Source organism: Sparus aurata, chromosome 18 (assembly GCF_900880675.1).
Source record: "Sparus aurata chromosome 18, fSpaAur1.1, whole genome shotgun sequence".
Lineage (NCBI taxonomy): Eukaryota > Metazoa > Chordata > Actinopteri > Spariformes > Sparidae > Sparus > Sparus aurata.
In genome coordinates, this window is record NC_044204.1 from 21,961,514 (window position 1) to 21,985,034 (window position 23,521).

Consider the following 23,521-nt stretch of genomic DNA (forward strand, 5'->3'; position numbering starts at 1 on the left):
CCCACAGTAAAAACCTTCAACTCTAATGTGTTAACATTATGTACTGTTGTAATTTTGAACCTGGCTTTACCCAGTAGTCAGAGTTCTGTTCTGGAAATTTGCGCAAAATAATCTACTTTTTAACCAGATAACATAATTTGCATATTTAAACATAATACTTCACGCAATTTCTGATACAAATGAACTATAATTATTTCTAAGTAATCAAATAGAGAAGTTTCATAGTATTATCTGCCCAGTCTCCTAAAATGCACTCATAAGCGTAAACACACACTGAGTGGAGTTTCCAGATTTTCCAGAAAAAATGAATGAGTCAATTGAGTAAACAATTTGAGTACTGTACAATCAGGCTGCGTAAAGTACAAGACATTTACACAAATCACCACAGAGGGACTGACCCTCTTTAACATAAAGCAGTTGTCAGTGTCACTTCCTATTCTCACAACTTTGCATCATGTGGCTCCGGGTCTCAGCTACTTCCTCTTTTGCTATGTATCAAAACGACACTATTTACTTTCCACCACATGCTGGCGGAGACTTATTAGGGAGAAACTGGGCCCCTTGTGTGTAGCGGCTTTTTAATTTCCTTCCACACTTTATGAAGATTTAAAGATTGGATCTATCATGGATGGAGATGTGCCGTCTTTGTCGTCTTCTTCACCGCTCTCATCAGCAGCAGGAACGCAGAAAGACACCTCACCGAAGTGTGACAGCAGCCTCCCTCAGAACCAACAGGAACACAAATCAACACAAGAAATATGGTACGTACGTGTACTGTATGTTCCACATTTCTATATACAATGGTGGACACAAAAACAGGAACACTAGACAGCTTAATCTGAAAATCCACCACCTAAAGCCTTGAACCAACATCTCTCTGATTCAGTGTCAACAGAATTTAAACATTAAACAGTAAATCATGAGGTAGTATTTATTGGATTTTTGAAGGTTTAACTTAAACTATTGTCAGATTAAATTCTAGAAACAGTTTGAAACAGATACATTCTGCTTCTCATCGACATTTTTGTTTAGATTTAAATAAAGAATTTCAGTTCAGAGGAAGAATAAAAACTGACTGCGGAGTTTCCCATGAGGTCATGTCTATGTACGTAGGCCTCAGTTCATTATTTCACAACATTCAACCTCCATCATACTGTAAAAAAATATTGTAAAGTTCAATATTGTCAACACACCAACCTGATATTGACTTTGGTCGGCCCTTTTAAACAGTCATGGTGCTTAGTGTGGGCACACTTGGTAAATGCCGTGACAACACTACCTACAGATGTGATTAGTCTGCCTTAAAAATAACCATGTTGAAAGTCCACACTTCTCCTCTGTGGGGGGATTAGACTGCGGCCATCGACCGGTTGCACACAGACAAATCTAGAGTGATATTTGTCAGAGTTGCCACCAGCGAGAAGGAAAGATATTATCTCCCTCTTTATTATACAATATGACAGTGAATTAGCATACTGCTGCGGGAAGCAGTGGCATTTTGGTGTCCTTCCAAGGCGGCTTACGATTGAAAACTTTGTGAAACTGGGTCAGACACTGTGTATCGGCTGTCAGAGAAGTTGAAAGAGAAAAGGGCTCCGGATCAGTGAGAGATGGAGCATGGTGTGGTCCCAACAGGATGGCTGAATACACAGTGCTGACTTGCCAAGCCAGAGTATTGGACATGGGCATGTTAGCATTTTGTGCTCATACTGGCCACTAAAATTCTGCTTCTGCCTTCATCCTACACTTTCAAAACTGCAGAAGTGTTTTTTTTTGTGTGGATGATTCACTCATTAGTGGCCTCAAACAGCCTTCACACACAGTCTCCTGCCCTGCGGAGCCCAGAGGACTGACAGATGGTACAGAGTGTATATTTAGACAAATATTTTGACTCCGGGTAAAGTTTCCTTTCATGTATTTACCCATTTTTATATTATCTGATGAGGCCATGTGACGCTCACACAAACTGCAGTGTATCATTTGGAAATAGATTCATATTATTGAGATCATCACTTATATCTATATTATCACCTTTTATAATATAGATATAATAGGCATTTTTGGATATTATAATATATATATGTATATATATATGTATATATATATATATATATATATATATATATATATATATATATATATATATATATATATATATATATATATATATAATTCCAGCAGATTCTTGCTGATAGTTTGATTGAAAGACTGATACTACTCTCATAACTGTATATACAAAATGTGAGCCGGTTAGCTTAGCTTAGCTTCAAGACTGGAACAAGGATAAACAATTAGCCTGGCTCTGGCCAAAGGTAGCAAAATCCACCTACAGTACCAGCAATTGTGACTAATTACCAACATATTACTTATTTTTAAAAAGAGAAAAAAGAAAAAAAAAGCCCCCTGCCAGGAAATAGTCAAATAGTCCCACACATAATCCCCTGTAAATCCACAACTTGTGGGGGGATTTTTAGTTTTTGTTTGAGCCAGTTTGACTGCTGGCTGTTGTCGTACAGGAGAGTGGAGTCAATCTTCAAAAAAAAAAAAACACACATAATCATATTTCCCCACAAACTTCTTTAAGCTTGAGAGAGCGAAGTCATTCCTTATTTTCATGTTTAATGGTCTCACAAGTGACTTCAGGTTGTGAAAACTGCTAAACTTAACGGTGCAGATATTATTCTCATGAGTGTAAATAAATGATGTGACGCTACAGCTTAGTTAAGCATAAAGACTGGAAACAGGGAGAAACAACTAGCCTGGCTCTGGCCAAAGGTAGCAAAACTCACCTATGAGCACCTCATTGAGAACTAATTGACAAAAAAAAGAAGGAAAGAAAGAAAGAAAGAAAACAGTCAGCCAGCAAAGACGCCAGTAAATCATTGTTCCGGGCAGGAAATAGTCCCACACATAATCCTCTGTAAATTCACAACTTTTTGAGGGATTTTTTCTTTTCTTTTTTTTGTGTTTGTGGAGTCAATCTTCACTTTTACCTCTTGGCAAAAAAAACTCACATAAGCATACTTCCCCAAAACTATTATTTAAGCTTGAGGGAGCAAAGTCTCGTATTCATTATTTTCAAATTCACATAATCTCACAAGCGACTATGTGCTGTGAAAACTGCTAAACTGGATGGTACAAAGTTTTCTTCATACATCCGTGTCCTTTCAGCCAATTGTTTGTCATTTGGGCAGTGCATCTTCCCATTTGCAACACCTCGACCTGACAGCACAACTCTATAAAAGTGTGCACATAGCAGGACATAGCAGTGTAAGTGGATGAAAGCTGTATGTTTGTGGGGGGAGTTTAGCCTTAAGGGGGATGAGAGGTGATCGCAGATTCTCAGCCTTTATAGTATTTAGCTCTCAAGGTTACAGCGGTTCTACACCGTGTTTGTGTGGAGAAGCCCTGGGGGCTACACGAGGAGCTGTGTGTTCTTCTCGGAGCAGATCCCCCCTGGGCTTTAGATCTCGGCAGCCTCCCTGTCACATATTCCTTTTAGACGAGACCTCACAGCAGAGCTGCTGGAAAGGAAGCTAGTCTGACTAATTAATCTTTGCAAATATTTTTCTCCAAGTGCTCCAATAGAAATCAACATTTTACAGGGATCATCACCCACATTGTTTCCAGAGGCTATTGATATGCAAACACATCTGATAGTAAACAGAGATTTTGATTGGCTAGGAGTGCAGAAAGATGCACCGCTGTGTGTGTGTGTGTGTGTCCGCGTGTCTTGAGTGTATAATGTGACTGCGCATGCATGTGTGTGCGTGGGTGTGCAAAATAGCTCCGATTCGATTCTCTGTAAGTGCACTCTGTGCGAGTGGGTGTTCAAAAGTACTCTGACGTTCTTTTGTGCGCATATGTGTTTGCTTATTAATGGAAATCCTCTGCTAATGTTCTTCATCGTGACTTTATTTATGGCACATATTCTCTGCCTATCTGTGCATGTGTGAGTGGTATCTGTGTGTGTCTGTGTTTGTGTGCAGGACGGAGGATGTGGGTCCCGTGGGTGACAGGCTGCTGTCCACGGAGGAGCAGGTCACCCTGATCACCGAGAGCATGACTGTCACCTCCACTGACCAGGAGAAACTGCTGCTGCTCAACAAGAACACTGAGCTGCGCAGGGTGAACAAAGAGGTACAGCATCACCTTTAACTGGTGCAGATCCTCCACAGGTCCACATTTGTATTGCTGATGTTGGCAATTACATTCGGCTCTCTCTGAAAACCAGAGGAGGAGTGTGGGCGTCGTGTGAAAACTGCTGCTAAGCTGTGAAGAATGATCAATAAGGTTACATTTTTTACAATTATGCAACCTTTGCTTCTTGATTTTGAATCAGGGGCTGCTTCATAAAAAGGGATAGATAAAATGTTTCTCTCAACTTCTCTAAATTGGGATGCATTTAGAGTGAGGAAGGAGAAGTCTTACCTCACTGACCTAAATTCACTTCCTGATGCTTACTTTGTTTTGGAGACAGGGTTAGAATGACGCCTGCAACGATGTCATGAATCGATGGCCGCAGTAGAAGCCGCGGTTATGATAACGATGGTGATGGTGGTGGTGTTTTACAGCTGATGAAGCTGAATGAGGACTGGGACCAGGTGTACCGCAGTGCCACGTTCAGTCTACAGCACAGGCTGGAGGCTTTGGAGCTGGAGAACGCCGCCATCAAACAGCTCAACAGCAGGCTGCTTCTCAAAGTTGAGCACCAGCAGGTAAACACACGGCCACATTTCAAGCCTGCATATGGCACACAGTTCACTGCACCGAGGGCCTAAAAAGTGGGTGTAGATACAGTTTGGGGGGGGGATTCCTAAACTGTGGGTTGTGGTGAGTCAGATGTGGATGGTGGTAAATATTACAGGTGGTTTACATGTTTGAGGTTTACTGTTATATTTGGGGTTGCAGAGTGCAAAGGAGTACTACGAGCAGGCGTTGATGCAGGAGCTGAAGAAGAACCAGGAGCTGCAGGAATACATCAGACTGCTGGAGAGCAGGATGCACCACCCAGACAAAGACTGCACGCCTGCCAAACAGGTATCACACCTCTCAGTTTTCCATTGCTGTCAGTATTCTCTGATATGCAGTATCATTAATCAGTTTGTCTTGTGTCTTTTCTAAAGGGCAGCTTCAGCGCTGTGATACGTGGTCCTGTGTCGTGCCCCTCCAGTAATCCCCCTGGTGCTCCCAACCTGTCGCCCGATCACAGATACAACCCCTCATCCTCCTTTTTCCCAGCCCCTTCCGGCCCAGAGGCAGGGCGGCGGGGAAAGAGCCAGAGCAGCAGTGCCCTACCTGGAGCTCTGGGAGACTCCCGACAAGAAGTGCACGATCTAAAAGAGCAGCTGGAGGCGCTGAGATGTCAGGTGGGCTGCTCTCTTCAGCACAGCATCAAAAACCTGCTCCCATTTCTGTTCTGATTTGAGCAGAACTGATGTCTACTCACTGTTGCCAGGGAGAGATTCGCTTGCTGCTTTTAAACTTGAGTTAGTCGGTGAACTGCACCACCAAGTGGTGGCTCTGTGCTGCTCTGAACTGTGTTCACAGTCTTTTATTAAGGAGTATCTGTAGATCACACAAGATATGGCTCTGATGTCGGCTCACTGCCATATTGATGTCTTGTGTCAGCAGACTCAGATTTATGAAGCAGAATATGAGACGGAGCACAACGACCACAAGAACACACTGCAGGAGAACCGGAGGCTGAGGAAGAAGAGGGAGGAGATGCGCCAACAGGTGGCACTACTGCAGGAGCAGGTACTGTTTTAGTTGTCTGTGGACGTGCATACAGTCACATGCACACACACACACACACAAACACACACACACACACACACACACACACACACACACACACACACACTTAAACACAATAATTATGTGCTTAAGCAACTGAGACTTCAGTTATTTTGTTGACTCAATGCCTTGTTGGATTGGTGGAGAGGAAGTTAAATATGCTTAGGTTAAACATACTGTAACAACTATATGATAAAATCAATATTAAAAAAAGATCTTGAGATACTTCACAGCTCCACATCTGCCCTCAAGGGTTTAAATGAACCAGTTTTGATTAAATGTGGGAATTAATCCACTTGGAGCTGCTCCCTGAATCTCCCATGAGCCTCTAATGTTTTCTCTTTTCCGATTTTACCGTTTTACTGTACAGCTCAAGGTTTACGAGGATGATTTCCGACGGGAGCGATCCGACAAACAGATGCTGCAGCGGCTGCTGTTGAAGAAAACGCCTCAGAACAAGGACCCCGTGCTCGTACACCGCTGCAATAACGAGCAGCAGCCACCTGGGGGAGACAAGAGAACACAAAGTGGAGAGAAGAGGAAACAGCACCATCCACTCTGCCCCAAGCACCCAAACAGGGACAAAGAGTCAGACTGAGAGCTGGAGAAAAACAAGAAAATCATTATTACAGACGCAGTAAATATGTTTTTTAAAATGTTTCCACCTGGTCATACAACAAGTTTTACTCTCGTCATCATAACAGAGGTGCTCCAGTGAATCTAAACCACAAGTAAAATTTACTCTACGTTCAATTTTAGCACCTCGTCAAACTCACTAAGAGCACTTTTATCCCCATAACAGACAGAAATAGTATGCAGATGGAAATATCATGTGGACGAGTCTGGAGTCAAACATCTTGTGCGCTCTGTTATGGTTCAGCTTGTTCTTAATAAAGAACCGTTACAGTTGTATTGCAGATTATAGTCTGCAGCGTTTTTACTGTATGTAACGTTACAGAAGCCGTTTCATACCTTTATATAATTTAATATATCTGATATATATCCTTTTTATATGATCTTTAATATATCTCTTTCTCTAAAGTTTGTTTACTTTGTAAGAAAACTATAAATAGTCAAAATAATAAAATACATGATTATAACTGAGCTAATTGTCCTTGTGCTTTGTTGAGACTATCCACAGTTGTCTGCTTATCAATGCTGACTCTTTTTTTATTATGGGGTGTATTACTTTGAAGTCTGAAAAATAATTTCTTATCATTAAGCCTTGGCTTATTAAACAGCTGACCGCACAATAAAAGACAATAAAATGTGTTTGCAGTGACATCAGATGATCAGATAAGGAAGTTGTATTCGGGTGGGTGTCCCTCCATTAATGTTTCTCATTATTTTTCTGGGTCACTGCACCACATCTAAACTGAACCTACTGACACACATCAGACAATGAGATGTGAGCAGTGGGTGAGCAGGGGTTTTCCTGCTATTTTTATCAGAATCCTAGAACAGTTCCTCTCAGAGGCTGTAAATGAATAGCCTGCCTTTTGAATTAAAGCACGAGACAAACTGTCTGTAGCAGGTGATTTATATTTGTTGTTATCATTCGTGTCCTTGGTCACACAGTTTCAAGTGACAGTGACATCATGTTTCAGCAGCTGGGTGACTAAAATCAATACCATAATATCACATGTTCCCTGTTGCTGTGAAGGAAGTGAAAATGTGGACCTGGCTTTTTTCTTTTGCAACCTTAAAACCTTGGTTCTCTCACAAAGTTTTCAGGGAAGGAAGTATTTGCATTTGTAAAACAAAATAAAAGCACACAGTAATGAGTAACCAGAAGCTTTAATGGACTGTATCATTTTGATAAAGTCCATTATAACTTCTGGTTGTGAAAAGGGGTCAGAAAGGTAAAAGTGTTTTATGTTATAGTTGCTCTAGGAATGGAAATTAACGTTTTGGTTTTTTTCATTCCAGATTTATAAATTTTTTCATTGTGTTTATTTTCACTATTCGTTATTTTTCGTTAGGAGATATTTTGTTGGGATACCTACTATGTTTTCCTAAGGCAGGGAGAGGATCCAAAGATATGTATTTACTTTACTATTTATTTATTTGTTTGTTTTGTTATTTTATTTATTGAAGTTTTTATTTGATTTAAAAAAATGCAGAAACAAATATGTTGGATACCTTGAGTCTCGGTTCATCTTAGAAAATATAAAACTTGTAAAAATCATATTATTATATATATATATATTACAAATATATATTATTCTTTATCTTCATTAGAGCACATTTTCGTTGTGCTACTCTGTGAAGGTTGGTGAAAGCTATTCTTAACAAAAGAAACTAACTTGCCGATATTTAAAAAAACTAAAATAAAACTTAAACGCAAATGAAGTAGTTTGCCGATATAAATATTGATAATCCCCAGGGCCTTTTTCTTTCCATTTGAATAAAATGCAACATTCGGTTCCCCATTCCATCCCCTTTCAGGTGCCTAACTTTGTGTTCGCTTTTGTTTTTACTCAATTCACACAGAATGACACAAACAAATCTTTTATGCATTCACAATGGGAAATAAGATAAAGAAAAGTAGTTACAATGATGCTGTAAAGTCCACAACAACAAGGACAAGATTTTCCCCTCCCGTTAATAATCCTCTCAGCGGCCCTGTTCACACACCCAGGCATCAATCATCATTGCTTCACTCCCTGAGTTCCCGACAAAGAACAGAGACGTTGATTATGAGGTTGTGATGATCTGGAATGTTGAGTTACTGAGTAACAAGCTGCTGTGAAGTCATTTCAAATTGAAAGATGGCACCAAAAATAACCCTCAAGTATAAATCACTGACTTTTCTGTTTCCTGGTGGTAAAGCATGACGTTATTTCTGAGGAGATATAACAAAAGATGACCACATAGGTTTCAGGTTGCTTTAGTAAATGGCTGTAAATACCAGGGTCACACCTGGGCAAAGACAATGATGCTACTCACTCCCTCCAATGGTCTATGGAGAGGCGGGAGGAAACCATGTGAGTGAAGAGGAAACAAAGAAAGACGTTTCCAGAGAAATGAGAAGTGTCCAATGTACATGTGGCGACCATCACTGAGTCATGGGTTGTCTTTCAATCAAGTTTCCTTAAAGACGTAAAATCCCGTAATTTAAGGAGACAGATGAATCAAAAGATACAGACAAAGGGAGTGGAGTGAGAAGGTGCTCTGTGCAGTAGGCTATATAATCTCTACCTGAGAACAGCTTGAGCAGTATCCAGAGCCAGGACTCACAGAGAGAGGAGAGGAAGATTTAACAGCAGACAGGTATGGAGAAAATATACTACTTAATGCAATAGTTACTTGACTTGTGAGCTTTTACAGGACTAAATACAAACAACTAATGCCAACTCTAAGTGTCAGTAGACGTAACATCTAATGGACTCGTTCAAAGTCTAAATACTGCTTATGTTTTAAAACTGAATTTTTTTCCCCACATATTACTGTGTTGTGTATTTTTATCTTAATCAAGTAGATTATGATTGGGAGAATATAACTGTTTCTTCACTGTGGTTTGAGGTTTTTATGTTATAAATATGAAGAAAAAAAAAAGTTGAATGTTGATATTTCACATGTTCATGAAGGCTACAGGACAGTTCTCCGTCTTTGCTTTGTCCATTGTGATGAAAGAAATTCTCTTCTCCTGACCTGTTTTAGACCTGTTTTCCAGCAGATCTTCTAACTTAACAAAGAGACTCTTAACGTGGACGATAGACTGCTTCACACAGGCAGTGAGGTGTTGTCACCAGGGTTATATTGGTCTTATAGAGCAGGTGGAACAAGGTGGTGTTCAGTGCGACCCACCTAAATGTGGTCAGATGTTTTCCCCATCAGGTCAGGGCATGCTCTCTCTCTTTTTTTTTTTATGTCTGCATATACAACTAAAGCTCAGCTAGATGGAAAACACAATCTTAGAGGGTATTTATTTCTGCCCCCTAACTTCCACCTCCGTCGCAAACAGACAATTCTCAAAGCAGAAGCCCCAAGGAATCATTCAATAGAGATGTCTACATCCACGGTTAAACTGCAGGACACCTACAACCAGCAGGGCTTCCTCTCAGCGCTGCCTGTGTTGAGTGACATCGAGCTGAGGGAGGCCAAGAACGCCTTTTCTGAGCTGGAGAGGGAATTTGGTAAGTGCCACTGGAGGAGTAAGGAGGATGAGGAGGGAAGGGGTGAACAATTAGACAGGCTAATGAGCATTAGTTAATAGATAATAAGGGCCTCATAAGAGTCCTTTTAAGATGCTTTTAATGAGTGAATAACCGAGGATTCAGTGCACAAGTAATGAATATAGCAGCAGGAGAGCATTATTTTTGTTCCTGTACTATTCTTCAAGGATTTTTAGAAATGTATGGGATTTCTAAAGGTAACTACTCACATTAGCTGCTGCACCTCCTGCGCATTGCCGTCATGGCAGGCAAAAAGTGTCGATCCCCGAGTGCGACCTGACAGGCACGCTCGAGGAGCGGTTCACCATTACTCTCTTGTCTGTCAGGTCGCACTCTGGGATCGACACTTTTTGACTGCCATGACAGCGACGCGCAGGAGCGCAGCAGCTAAAGTGAGTAGTTCAAAAACCTTCTTTTTCATAAACTCTGTGTACACAAACAATGTTCTCAATGCTCATGTTCATGAGTAGAGACCCTAGTGATGCTACGAGCAAAGTTTCATGTTGTGTCGAGCCTTCTTAGTGTTCTAAAAATAGCGATTTTGATGCTAGCATGTCCTGCCCCATGCACTCCCGTTCAAAATTAACTTGCCCAAAACCGAAACTATGGTAAATCTTAAAAGTGCCTCTTTCGTCGTAATTATGCTTTCACACGAAGGTTTGACTCATATTCAATCCCAAATAAAGCCTCGGTTGCTTTTTGGCGAGAGTTTCGCTTTAAGTTATCAACAGAATGTCAATGATAGTTTTGATGTTATGTCTATGTCTTTTGTTGCAAAGATATATACTGAAGTTAGCATGCTAACCAGGTAGCCAGACAGCTAATGGCAGCTATAGTTAGCAGCATTTAGCTGTCACTCTAGTGATATGTTGATTGAGTATGAAATCAACAGGTGGTCAGTTCCTACATACTGCACCTTTACTAATGATGGCCTTATTACCTATTCACTAACGCCTTTTAATTACATAAAGCGTTACCTTTTGGATGTTGTTTCTTGTTTGAAGTGTGTCCATCTTTCCATGAAACTGGATCAAATTATGGTTTATTATGTGTTTGGATGTTCTAGGTGAGGAGTACACCCAGTACAGCCTCCACAATGTTCACCTTCAGTATCCATGGGTGAGCGATCTGACCAAACACCCTCAAATCTTACAAGTGATCAAAGCCATCCTGGGCCCCGACGTCATCCTGCTGGACTCCCGCTTCATCTGTAAATACCCGGCACTCAAGCCTGATGGTAGCAGTGGAGAGAACAGACTACCGTACGTGGCCTGGCATCAGGATATGAGGTAGATTTACACTCTAAAGGAACAAAAAAAAACTTCAATGTTTTGTTTTGTTTTGTTTTGTCTGAGTGTAATTGTTTTGTTCTCAGGTATTGGGGTATTGATGGCGGCCCTGTTCTCTCTGTGTGGCTCGCTTTCGATGACTCACTGGAGGAGAACGGCGCCCTTCGGGTCATCCCAGGTACCCCAGCTACTCAAGCCTTCAGTCACTGTCCTGGTTGGACCTTAGCTCAATACAAGCAGACATCAAAAGCTTTTCCTCTACTCCAGCAACAACACCATTGAGTGTTTTTACATATACTTTCCATTGTCCTGCAGGTAGCCACTGTGCTGGCATGTTGCCCCATCGCCAAGCCATCCGCGCGGGAAACATGCTGACGGTCAACCAGGAGATCCCAGACGAGCTCGTGAAGGCTGATGAATCTGTGCTATGCCCTCTGTTAGCCGGGCAGATGTCTGTGAGTTTATTTTCTCCTTTGGGAGACGTCACATGTTTTGTTTAGAACAGGTGTGAGTGTGAGAATGGGTGAGTTAATTAGTATCATGTATTTGTTTTCACAGATTCATGACGGACTTCTTGTCCATGCCAGTGACGCCAACACATCCCAGAAGAGGCGCTGTGGCTTTGTGATCCGTTATGTTCCCACCTGTGCATATCCCATAGAGGTGAGGCGAACAGGAATACAGATGTATCGCTTTATTTAATGCCAGTTATAATTTCACGGTATTAATCCTGATTATTTCTGTTGTTGATAGGATCCTGATCGTCCGAGGAAGTTCCATGCAGCAGAGTTGGCCTGTGGAACGGATCAGTTCAACAATTTCTCCAATTAAACCATCTGAGAACTTCCTTCATACTTCCCAGTTACTTACACCCTTTACAGGGATATGTCTCATCTTCAGACCATATATACACTCTTTGTTTATTCATGATATAAGTTATTAAGATATATGTGTTGTTTATTGTCTTATTTTTACTATATTATATTCATATAGCCCACCTGTGAATTAGTGATTGATTAATAAAATGTTGTTTTAATGTCCAGAATGTTTTGAGATTTTGTTGTGTCATTTGGAGATCTAACTGGATTGTGTTTAAACCGCCTATAAATTGTTAAAATAACCTGACACTGGTCACTGGTTTACTTAAAATATGTAAAATATTCAGGGCTTTTAGAGATTTAGTATTGGTACACTACAGAAAAATAGAAATATTATCTAAAGGTTGGTACAAAAAGATACTCAAAATCCAACTCCTCTGTAATTTGAGCACAAAAACAGACTACCCTTTCTCCAAAAAGAAAATTAGGTTGGTATCAAAACTCAATGTCAACTCGACTTCAAATTTCAACTTTGGATTGAATTTTGGATAATGAGCACCATGACTTAAAATCAACAAAATATCAAAATCTGACAATGTTAAAATTTCACGTTGTGAGGATGTTAATTATGATGTTGGGTTTGGGTCACCGTACCTCACGACTAAATGTTACATCAATCCGACGTCGGCATGAGACATTTGGAAGATGCTGGATTTTGGATTCTTAACACCACAACTTAAACCAATAACATTATGTTGAATATTTGTCGCCCAGTGTCACGATCTACATTCACCCAAATATTGTCAACTAACAACACTGGTGTCAGCTGGGTGGTGTGAAATCTGTAAAACATCTTCTGTTAAAAGAGTAATTAAAGTGACTCGAAACTTTAACGTATTAGTTTCATGACTCACTCATATGTTATTTAGACTGGACTTGACAGATGTCCAATTTCTTACCCAAAGCATTGTCCCACTTGAAGTTTGTCCACTTGAAGTTTGTCTTCTTGCACTCAAAAGTTGTCCAAATTAAGCAAAATGTACTGTATGATATTCAGATATCTTAAGTAGGAAGATTCAGTATCAATTTTAACAGTACCATGGGTTATCTGGTATGACTAAAAGTGTTAATTGCCCTGTGGATTTTGAATTTGGCCTATTGAACCTTTCAGGGGACTCAAAAATCATCTGCCCTGTGTGATAAATGTTTTTAATCTCCTACATTTTGGATGGAGACCCAATATTCAGTACATATGATTGTATGAGAATATTATGCCACAGTAATTATATTGTGGATTTTTTAAATGATTTTCATTGTTTTATTTTTCATAAACACCGGAAAACATGAATTCAAAATTACATTTTGCTAGAAATAAGTGAATACAAAAAAAAGAAATCTTCCAATAAAACAAGTGACAAAAAACTACAACTCATCTCACTGAAATTCTGCTTTCTACATTAATATGTCTTTTATTAAATTAAATGAAAAATACCGACAACAAATTAAACAAATATGTAAGAATTATTTTGTGGTGAGGAATAAAAAATAGCCAAAGTATTATTTGTAGGAACACTTTTATTTGAATCTTGAAATAACACATTGAGGATATAACATCAGATGAATGCTGAGAGATTGTGAAGCGTCATAATTTGATATAAACACCAAACATTGAAATCACAGACATTTTGTCTTGAAGTAAATAAATACAAACACCCAGCATGAAATGAGAGACTTCTTAAGCCAGTTTCAGTGTCTCCTTGACCATGACTCCTACTCCATCAAAGACTTTGTGGATGGGAGCATTGCACATGAATGCAGAGGTGGTGACCAGCTTGTTTTTGACATCAACGTGTGCTTTGTCCACATCTGTGTTGACATGTTTGCAGCCCATCTCCTTCATGACGCCTGCAGTCTGAGCATACGGCCACCTGAAGACGAAGAGAGAGCGGGAGTTAGAGCTGCAGATTGAGATTTTCTTCACAGTGACAAACATCTGATGATTAGAGACCGTTTCACACACTTTTCACACTCTTTGTCCTGTCCCACGGTGACCTCGCAGCCGGGCAGGATTTTGGCAGCGAGGACGGGGGAGATGCAGCACATGCCCAGCGGCTTTCCGGCTTTGTGGAAATCCTTGATGATCTTCTCCAGCTGTGGCTGGATGGTGCAGTCCTTATTCTTCACCGCCCAGTCGCTCAGGTTCTTCGCCACACCGAAGCCCCCTGAATGGAGCACACGAAGCATTTGTTCAGCTTATCACAAAAGCAGAGGTGAAAAAAAAGAAAGACGTGGCAGATTTTACTCAGTCTTATGGCTGGAGGAATCCTAACCTGGGATGATGGCGGCGTCAAATGCTGACACGTCTAACTTGGCCAGATCAGTCACATCACCCCTGGCGATGCGGGCGCTTTCCTGCAGGATGTTTCTTTTCTCCTCTGTGGGTTTCCCCTCGCAGTGGTTCACGACATGCATCTGGTCTGCATTCGGAGCAAACATCTGCACCTGAAATGTGAAAGCTTCTGTATCAGATCAACCTCTGTAGCTATTAGGACTGTTTGTTTAGGTCAGATGTATTGCTACACCCCTCTATGTGGGTCTGGATCCAGATATTTGACATCAAATATCAGGTAAATACTCTGTAATAAGTTTTCTTCTCTTACCTTTGCTTCCGCACGACTCAGATGGACAAGGACGGCGGAGGCCTCGTGGATCTCTGTGCCGTCATAGACGCCACAGCCTGCGAGAATAACTGCGACACGCTTCACCATGGTTTCCTACAAAACACGCATAAAGCACATATGTTTACCTACAGTTTCCTCGGTTACAGAGCTTTTCTTCAATTTGACATCAGGAGGTGTTTACCCCCTATTCATTTCCTTATCAGATATGTGGATCGCTGCTCCTGTTGCACACGTTAACATTAAATATTTACAGTGCCAGGGGACGGAGGAGTGCGAGGAGTGAAGCTGCTGCCAGGTAACACATTCAACACCAGTGAGGAGAAATTACAGGAAGTGTTGATAGTCTGCTCATGTCCATCTCAGAACTTGTGTCTAAAATCAACATGTGTTCCTAAAGCATCAGGAAAAAGCATTAGATAAGTTTAGAGAATAGAACAGACAGATCTCACCTTGTATGCGTAGATCACCTGGCTTGACTCTGTGTGTGTGTGATGGAGCTGCTCAGCAGAGGTGGAGGTGTGCCTGCTGAGCTCTGAGACTCTTTTATAGCCCTGCCTGCCTCTCTGTCTCCACCCACAACCTGTTGTCCAAAAACGCTGACATCATTATCATCCACCTTAACGGTCACCAGGAACTCTGTTGAGGTGAAACGCTGAGTCACTCCACACAGTAATTTAGTTATCACTCAACAATGGACGTGACATAATGAGGAAATGTGCAAATATGGCCTCAATGACTTCTTTATTTTATGTTACACATTTACAGGCCCATTGTTTCCTTTTGGAATAATTTGACAGATAAAGACACATGCAATTATTTAGAATAAATACTGAAAAATGATCATATAAATGTCAGTCATTTTTTATTCATTGCATTTAATGGAGCACTGTTGAAGGAAAAAGATATAGAAGATATAAACTAGATAAATCACTTAATATGTGTTACTCAAATTGAATTGAAATAGACAGTTAAAGTATAACCTAGTTAGCATTTCACAAGAACAATTAGCGTTGATATTTAGACTAAATTGCGACAGAAATATGTCTTATCAGGTGTATTTTATTACAATCTAGGAAATATATCTGCCTGTATATTATCGGCTGTGGACGTGGAGTGGAGGTCACTTCTCAGACACGCTGCTTACGTGCAAGATTCTTTTAACAACTCCTTTTCTTTCCTGCTGTGACGGGCTGGACGGTTTTCCCCAGTGAGGGTGCAGCAGCAGCAGCAACATCTCAGCCTCTCGGCTCAGGTTTCACCTGCGTGCTGACGTCACACGCAGCCGTATAAAGCCAGCGCAGCCTCACGTCCTCAGATATCTCCTGCCGCTATGGCTCAGCTGCAGTCTCTGCATGTGTCCGTCGGTATTCTGAGCATCTCTGGCGGTAAGATTTAATTTCGTGTGTCGGCTACGATATTTTGAGATGCATATTTTTGTCTTTTACCTTCTGCTGTTATTTATGTTTTAGTTTGATAATTTCAGCATGATTATCCTAAAAAGAAAAGAAAAAAAGTTCAATCCTACGTTTTGGTGTCAAGAGCGTCTTGAAAATGTATTTTTTCTTTTTCCTTTTATAAATGTTTTTGTGTATTTCTATAATTGTTTTTTGTGGGTGTTGTTTGTTATTATTTGACGTTCGTTGTAATTTTCCCAAATGATGTTATTTTTATTTTTAATCATCTGATTTTATCTATCTAATTTGTTTGGGAAAAACATACAAAAAAATGACAGATCACTAATATTAGAGCCCAGATCTTTTCTTCTTAATAATTAAATGTCATGAAAATATATATGAGAATTAAAGTGATATAATAATAATGGTATCAAATTTTGAGTAGCATGTGATATGTGTTTGAAAGTGTAAAAACTTTTTTTAATTAAATTAATAATAAGCTTAATAAAACATGTAATCATGTGATGAAGTTAAAACAGAATACTTAACACCATGATAATAATAATAATAAAAATAATAATATTAATATAAGAGTTAATGATTAAAACATATGCATTTCAGCAATTAAAAAAAAAGGAAGTTTTGTTCTGCTTGTTTTTGTTTTTTCTCCGTGCTTTGTCATAGTAAGTGGTCTTTTTAACACCATGGTCCAGGGACTACAGATAAATGTATTGTCCCTACTTAAATACACTAAAGAGACAATACTGTGTGAATGCAAGTTGAAGTCAAACTGATCAACTAAGAAAGAGGCAGCACATGGGCTTACTTCAGGCACACTCGTGCCAAAGACTGTTATTTGTTTGGACACATCAGAGTATAAAAATGAAAAATGAAAAAATGTCAATTAGTTGTGATTCCCGATGAAGATCCAGTGCCTGACGTAAGCACTTGTGTTTCTTTTTTTGATGAAAACTTCTCAGTTCATCATATGTGAGGCTGACGCCTGCTCTTTCTATCTTAAAAGTAATCTTCTAAATGTTCATAAAGAAACTGTTGTAGCGTGGTCATGTATATTTGTTTTGTCTGACTTGTAGGTTCTCTCCTGCTGTTGGTGAACGACTATGCCAGCTCACCTGAAAGACACTTAATTCCCTACACTGCACTGGGGGTTCTGCTCCTCATCATTGCAGCCCTCTTAGCTTATGCAGGTTGGTTTTGATGAATGTGTGTCACAAGTTTTGTTTAAAGTGTGTAAAAAAAAAAAAAATCTCAATCCTCCCCCTGATCCCTTTCCTCTGTTTACTCTTTGTCTCGCAGGTATCCGTCGCAGTCTGTCCCACGCCCAGCTCTTCTCCACTCTGTGTCTCACTGTCTCTGCCCTGTGGTGTGGTTCAGGTCTGGTGTACATCCTGGTGGGGCAGGGTGTGCTGCAGACCACAGAGCTGAGAGCCTCTCTGGTCCCGGGTCTGGCAGCATTCACCTTAGCCCTGCTCATCATAGGCAGCGTAGCGGTCCTGGTAAAGAAAGCAGTTCTGTCTCTCATAGCTGTTGGCATTAGCTTAGCATGTGCCCATCAAATCGCAGGTTTGTCTGCTGCAGGTTTTGGTCAGTCTGCCACAGCTGCCAACTACCTTCTTGTCTGTGTGGTGGGTGTTTACTTTGGTGTTGGACGCCTACTGTCCACCATCACTCGAGGCAAAGTGGAGCCTCCAGGAACAGTCCTGAAGACCAAAGCTGAGGTGGGAGCAGAGCAGAATCAGGGCTGCACTGATGCACTGTCGGTAGGTCTGGTGATGAACCTGTTGTCCGCCTCTGTGCTAGCCTGTCCTCTGTTAGGTGTGGTCCCCCAGCTCTTCGTCGGTCATGTGCCCTGGCTGTGGACAGCTGGAGTCTTCCAGCTCGGCATGTGTGTCCTCTTCTACCGGGCCATGGACACACTAGCCGCCACTTTTTATGGGTTCACTGCTCTGCTGAGGTTTGCAGAAGGCTACAGCGCTCTCCTGTCGTTCTACTCCATTCAGCCTTACTCCCCTGTTCCCTTCCCTGTCGTCTTCTCTGTGCTTTTCTTCATCCTGGCTCTGTTCAGCTGTCAGAAGAGCTTGCTGGAGGGGCTCTACCAGCTTTTCTTTGTAGCTTATTCCATTGCCATTGCAGCCCAGCCTCAAGGCTTCTTCCAAGGGGGCACACAGGGTGTACAGGCAGCCATATTTGTAGTCTCTGCTGGCATGCTTTTAGTCACCACATTCAATATGGTGTCCAAGACAATGATTCCCACAGGGCAGGGTTACTTTAAGGCTTTGGTCACCAGGATGCGGGGTCTTACCCTCAGAGCCCATGATAAAGAGCTCCATTCACCTCACCTGGGTTACTCCAAGTATGCAGATGCAGAGGTGTTGGGCCATGCCTGCAGTGTGCTGGCTGCCTTTGCCATCACAGCCACAGTGGGTGGCAGAGATCCTCTGTCTGTGCTGATTCTGCCCTGGGTGGTGGTGGCTGGAGGGGCACTCACGCTGCTCTGCGGCTCAGTAGCTTTTGCCCGAGGTAAAACCTTTGAGAGCACAGTTTTTATTCTCTACGGGGTGATGTGGACGGTGTGGGGGCTGACACGATACGGCGGCCTTTATGGGGAAACCAGAAGCTTCGATGTGGCTGTCGGGATCATCAGTTTCATGCTGTTTAATGGTCTAGTGACAGTTGCGGCGCTGTTTTTAAATGTCGCCTGGTTTGCTTACGCCCTCACCTTCCAGCTCATTCTTATCAGCTTCCTCCTGGATGCAGTAGGTGCCCTGCCTTTTGGTTATGATATAGGAGTCACCATAATTTTTGGACTCATTAGTTTTTATTGCTTCCTGGCACACATTTTCAACAGCACCTTCCAGTCCCCGCAGATCCCCTTAGGAAAACCTCTGATAAAGCTGAGTGGGGTCGGGGGAGGTGCAGATATCTGTCCACACCTACCTGCACGCAAGGCCACGTCCGTCCAGCAGATTGCAGGTAAGAATCTGTCAATGAAATCAATGTCGATTTTAGAAAATACCCAGATGTTTTCATCCTAGACGTGAGTTTCATTTTTCTTATTCTTGCACCTGCAGAAATCATGAAAAATGGTGGTGTATGTGGAATGCCTACCGACACTGTCTATGTGCTGGTGGCAGCTTGCAACAGGCCTGAAGCAGTCGTCAAAGCTTACAAGTAAGTTTCCATTTCAAGAGCTTGACAGCCTTATCAATATCTGTTTATTGATTCAGTCTCATCACTCTCTTATTGATGTGTTCAAGGGTGAAGAAGCAGGCGCAGGACCGACCCATGTCCCTGTGGATCTCCTCCATCAAGCAGCTAGAGTCGGTGCGACACCTGCTGAGCCCTCTGCTCCTGGACTTCATGGAGGCTGCGTGGCCCTCCTCCATTAGCATGGTGATACCCAGAGGTGGGTGTGCATTTGTGCATGTATATTTTTTGGTACCTGCTGTTGCTTGAATGGGGTGTCATGAGCATTATGTTGATTTCTTGGCTTCCCACAGGCCCGTGGATGGACACCTTTGGTTTAGGAGATGCTGCCAAACACATAGGGACTCCACAGAGCATTGCCATCAGAAACCCAGACTGTTCTGTGGCCACACACCTCATTAATCAGGTAAGGGCTCTGGAAATGAATCACTTAAATAAATCACCTAAAGGAGACATATTTTCATTTACAAGTGTGTGCTCCTACTGCTATAGGTTTAAATGCTTTAATACTCAAAAAACACACCAGTTTCCTTATACTGTCCAGCTGGCAGGCCCCTGTCTGAAATGCTTTGTTTTAGCTCCTGTCTCTTTAAGACCCCCCTCCTAAATACCCAGTCTGCTCCGATTGGTCAGCTCACACATGCCTGAGCCAGTACCAGTACTGACAACAGAGCAGCTGTGCTAAAATAAATATTATGAGCCAATTTTTGTCTTGCAGGTGGGGCCCATCGCTGTAACCTCAGCCAACCCCACAGGAGAGGCAGACACGACTCACCACAACCAAGTTTATGCCAAACTTGGCAAAAAGGTGAGCACAATTTTTCGGTTTTATTAAACACAAGAGGTACTTGTGTTCTCATTTTTAGCTGTAAACTACATGTGCATTTTATTGGGTTAGGTTGATGGGGTGTTATGTGATGGAGCCTCTCCTGAGAACATCGCATCTACTGTGGTCGACTGCACTAAGATCGAAACAGGGCATATTGGATTCTTCAGAGTGGGTCTCATTCCTAAATCTAAGGTAATATAAATATCTCTTCTTGTTCTGTTTGCTCTTAATAAAGAATTTCAGTTCAGTGTGTGCTTACACTTCAACCTGCTGCTTTTGTTTGTTTGCCTTGAAGGTTCTTCAAATCTTCGAGGAGGTTCAGATGCGGCACAGACAGGGGCAGACGAATCCTGCTTTTGAGTACAATCTCGATCCGCCAAACACCCAAAGGGAAAGAAATTCAGATGAATCAGAGTCAGGAAGAGGAAGCGGAGACACAACACCATCCACAGCTTCGCCTCAACAGAGTCCAGTCCTCAGAAATGGGTCATAGAATGAATGTACTGTTTAAAAATGCTGCAGAATGTAACATCAATTCAGATACACACTAAAGGCGATTGTTCAATGAAATATCTATGCACAGTTGGAAATGTGATAGTTTCCACACTGGTGTTTGGTCCACCATTTGTAAGGACGACCCCACAAGCCCTTTACGTTTTGATGTTTTCAGCATGTTTGTCTGTTTATCAAAATTATTTTTGGAAGAGTTAACCTTATATACATTATGGTGTGGAATTTCTCTAGGACTATAAGACTAAAAACACTGTAATCACTTTTGATATAACTATCTGTATACATTAATTTATATTTCATGCTGTGTGCAATATATTGTAAATTATAAATTGTAAAATATTGTAAATTGAGGTTTTTTTTTTACATTGTCTGCCCTCTTTGTCTGAATATTGCAGTATTTTAATATGTACCTGTTTTCTATATATTTTTCATGATAAAATATACATTAAAATGACAATTATTTCTACAATGCTGTTAATATATCATTGAATGTGATTTCCACAGTTTTTTTAATAACTGCCCAATATGAAAGTTGACTTATTGCACTGTAGCTGCATATTATGTGAAATAAATAGTCAGTTGAAAGGAGCAGATGCACAACCACATGAAGTTTATATTACTCTTCCAAAATGAGAAGCACATTAAAAAAAAACATAGATTTATTAAAAAAAAAGTTTCTACATGATAAAATGTCAATTTGTGAAGCTGGACACCTTGTTGTTTATTGGAGCACAAGGGGCGTAAATAACATTTTAAAAATTTTACAGGAGAGCTAAAAAAAACTTTTCAATGATTGTAATGACTTGATTGAAAACAACACTTGTATGAATCCTTTAGTGCACTAAAGGTGTAAATGCACTTGACCTGCACTTATGCCTTTTGTGCGCCAAGCTCAGTGCACTTACGCCTATTTCGCTCCAAACTCAGTTGGAGTTTTTCACTTACACCTTTTTGTTTTCAGCCTTTATTTTAAAAAAATAACTATTATTGGGACCATATTTTTTACCATTGGATAGAGCTCATCAAGACCTTTAAGATGATGTATAAAACTTATTTTTGCCCATGTCACTTGTGCTCCAAACCATTGTGCACTATATCAGTTTTGAGGTAGTATCGTATGCCTGTTATCAGTGTCAAAATGTCATTCTTTGGTCAGCCCGTGAACTCATAATAATGATAATAATGACCAAATGTAAGATCAACAGGATATTAAAAAGTCCTATAAAGTCCTATATGAGTTTGTTTTTAAGTAAACTGGTACAGGTTTTCTTTTCCCATGGAACCCTGTAAAGATGCGCAGTTTGGGAAGTATTTCGAAGGGTCACCTTGAGACATGCTGCCTAGTCATTCACTTCTCGGTCACAGTGAAATAAGTTCAGTGGCGGTTCTAGACCAGTTTTAATAGGGGGGCCAGGTTTGGGGCGGCTTTTTTGTTAGGGGGCACACACAACCCGGAAAAAAGGATAAGTCCCTCATTCAGACAAAGCAGTGTTTACAATTTCAACAATTTTGATTGGGTAGTAAACTGCTGAGACACTTTATTTCTGCCTTTCCCTTCAGAACAAAATCATTGCAAGAAATCTGTCATTGTATTATTAATGCAGACTCCCTGTCAGGGGAGCCACAGGGGGGTCCAGACTCAGAGTTACGGGGGCATTGGCCCCTGTTGGCCCCCCCCCCCTAGAACCGCCCCTGAATAAGTTAGTTTCTCATGTTTCCAATCGACACTCTCTGGCTGAATAAAACAGTCACCATCTGGATTTAACAAAGCAAAAAGTTAAGAGCCTTCCATTGGATGATTACTGCTGTGATTGATATGTCTCAGCTGGCAACAGCTAACTAACTGATGCAGTGAGTAGCTTCTCATTTCTTAAACAACCATGTCTGACGACATATCCTGTGGTCATGGAAAACAACTAAGGAAGATTGCTGAAACTACTAAAAATCAGGTTAAGAACTGTCCAACTTGTTATCAAAAACCTGGAAGGATAGTGGTGAAGCGTCATCTTCGAGGAAAAAATGTGATCAGAAAAAAATCTTGAATGATCGTGATGGCAGTGCTCTTAAGCGGTTGGTGAAATCATGTCGTAAAAGAACTAACAAGTAGAACGCATGGCAATGTTTGATAGTGAAAGTAAGTGCAGTTTTCATGGGCACAATGTGAAGAGAACTCCAGGGATTGGGACCAAACAGCTGTGTAGCCTTAAGAAAACCATTATTTATCAGTTTCAATTGGCCTCTGCAGCGATGGAAAAAGGTCATGTGGTCTGATGAGTCTAGATTTACCGTGTTCCAAACTGATGGGATCACATCAGGGTAAGAAGTGATGCACCCATCATGCCTCGGCCTACCGTACACGCCTGTGGGGGCAGTGTCATGATCTGGGGTTGCTTCAGTTGGTCAGGTCTAGGTTCAGAAACGTTATGTGCCCAAAAACTGATGATCGAATACACTGAATGGCCAGGTTTTTCCATCAATGGATTTTTTTCTTTCCTGATGGCACGGACATATTCCAAGATGACAATGCCACGATCCATCAGGCTCAAATCATGTAAGAGTGGGTCAGGGAGCACGGGACATAATTTACACACATGGATTGGCCACCACAGAGTCATGACCGTAACCCCGTTGGAAATCTTTTGGATTTGCTGGAGAAGACTTTCTGCAGCGTCCCGACTCTCCCTTCACCAATACAAGATCTTGGCGAAAAATGTTTGCAACTCTGGACAGAAATACATGTTGCAACATCGCGTAAGCATATCGAAGCGATACCACGGCGAATGCATACAAAT

At 41.2% G+C, this 23,521-nt stretch overlaps 4 protein-coding genes across 6 annotated transcripts; 3 read left to right on the forward strand and 1 right to left on the reverse strand.

Moving 5' to 3' along the window:
- Nucleotides 1-475: 475 nt before the first annotated feature.
- On the forward strand, nt 476-6,903 carry LOC115568254 (uncharacterized). Of its 2 annotated transcripts, none has more exons than XM_030395365.1 (7): nt 476-761; nt 3,990-4,140; nt 4,575-4,718; nt 4,912-5,040; nt 5,127-5,369; nt 5,635-5,760; nt 6,170-6,903. In XM_030395365.1, the coding sequence occupies exons 1-7, from the start codon at nt 625-627 to the stop codon at nt 6,395-6,397; spliced, it is 1,158 nt and encodes a 385-aa protein (XP_030251225.1). In that variant the 5' UTR covers nt 476-624; the 3' UTR covers nt 6,398-6,903. The 2 variants fall into 2 exon arrangements, with proteins under 2 accessions (XP_030251225.1, XP_030251224.1); XM_030395364.1 differs by having other exon boundaries at nt 503-761; nt 3,951-4,140.
- Nucleotides 6,904-8,890: 1,987 nt separating this feature from the next.
- Nucleotides 8,891-12,383, forward strand: LOC115568483 (probable alpha-ketoglutarate-dependent hypophosphite dioxygenase). 2 transcript variants are annotated; one of them, XM_030395792.1, is made up of 8 exons: nt 8,891-9,072; nt 9,463-9,639; nt 9,767-9,938; nt 11,044-11,266; nt 11,353-11,444; nt 11,582-11,721; nt 11,825-11,929; nt 12,020-12,383. In XM_030395792.1, exons 3-8 carry the CDS (start codon nt 9,809-9,811, stop codon nt 12,095-12,097), a joined length of 768 nt encoding a protein of 255 aa, XP_030251652.1. In that variant the 5' UTR covers nt 8,891-9,072; nt 9,463-9,639; nt 9,767-9,808; the 3' UTR covers nt 12,098-12,383. The 2 variants fall into 2 exon arrangements, with proteins under 2 accessions (XP_030251652.1, XP_030251651.1); XM_030395791.1 differs by lacking the exon at nt 9,463-9,639 and having other exon boundaries at nt 8,892-9,072.
- A 1,256-nt stretch (nt 12,384-13,639) lies between these two features.
- On the reverse strand, nt 13,640-15,322 carry LOC115568305 (glutamine amidotransferase-like class 1 domain-containing protein 3A, mitochondrial). Its single transcript, XM_030395474.1, has 5 exons — nt 15,215-15,322; nt 14,745-14,858; nt 14,415-14,586; nt 14,105-14,306; nt 13,640-14,012 (listed from the first exon to the last, which is right to left on the reverse strand). The coding sequence occupies exons 2-5, from the start codon at nt 14,850-14,852 to the stop codon at nt 13,820-13,822; spliced, it is 675 nt and encodes a 224-aa protein (XP_030251334.1). The 5' UTR covers nt 14,853-14,858; nt 15,215-15,322; the 3' UTR covers nt 13,640-13,819.
- Nucleotides 15,323-16,092: 770 nt separating this feature from the next.
- Nucleotides 16,093-21,266, forward strand: LOC115568304 (uncharacterized). The gene is made up of 9 exons (XM_030395473.1): nt 16,093-16,150; nt 17,254-17,367; nt 17,477-19,153; nt 19,252-19,351; nt 19,438-19,586; nt 19,681-19,793; nt 20,106-20,195; nt 20,286-20,408; nt 20,512-21,266. The coding sequence occupies exons 1-9, from the start codon at nt 16,096-16,098 to the stop codon at nt 20,707-20,709; spliced, it is 2,619 nt and encodes an 872-aa protein (XP_030251333.1). The 5' UTR covers nt 16,093-16,095; the 3' UTR covers nt 20,710-21,266.
- Nucleotides 21,267-23,521: the final 2,255 nt, after the last annotated feature.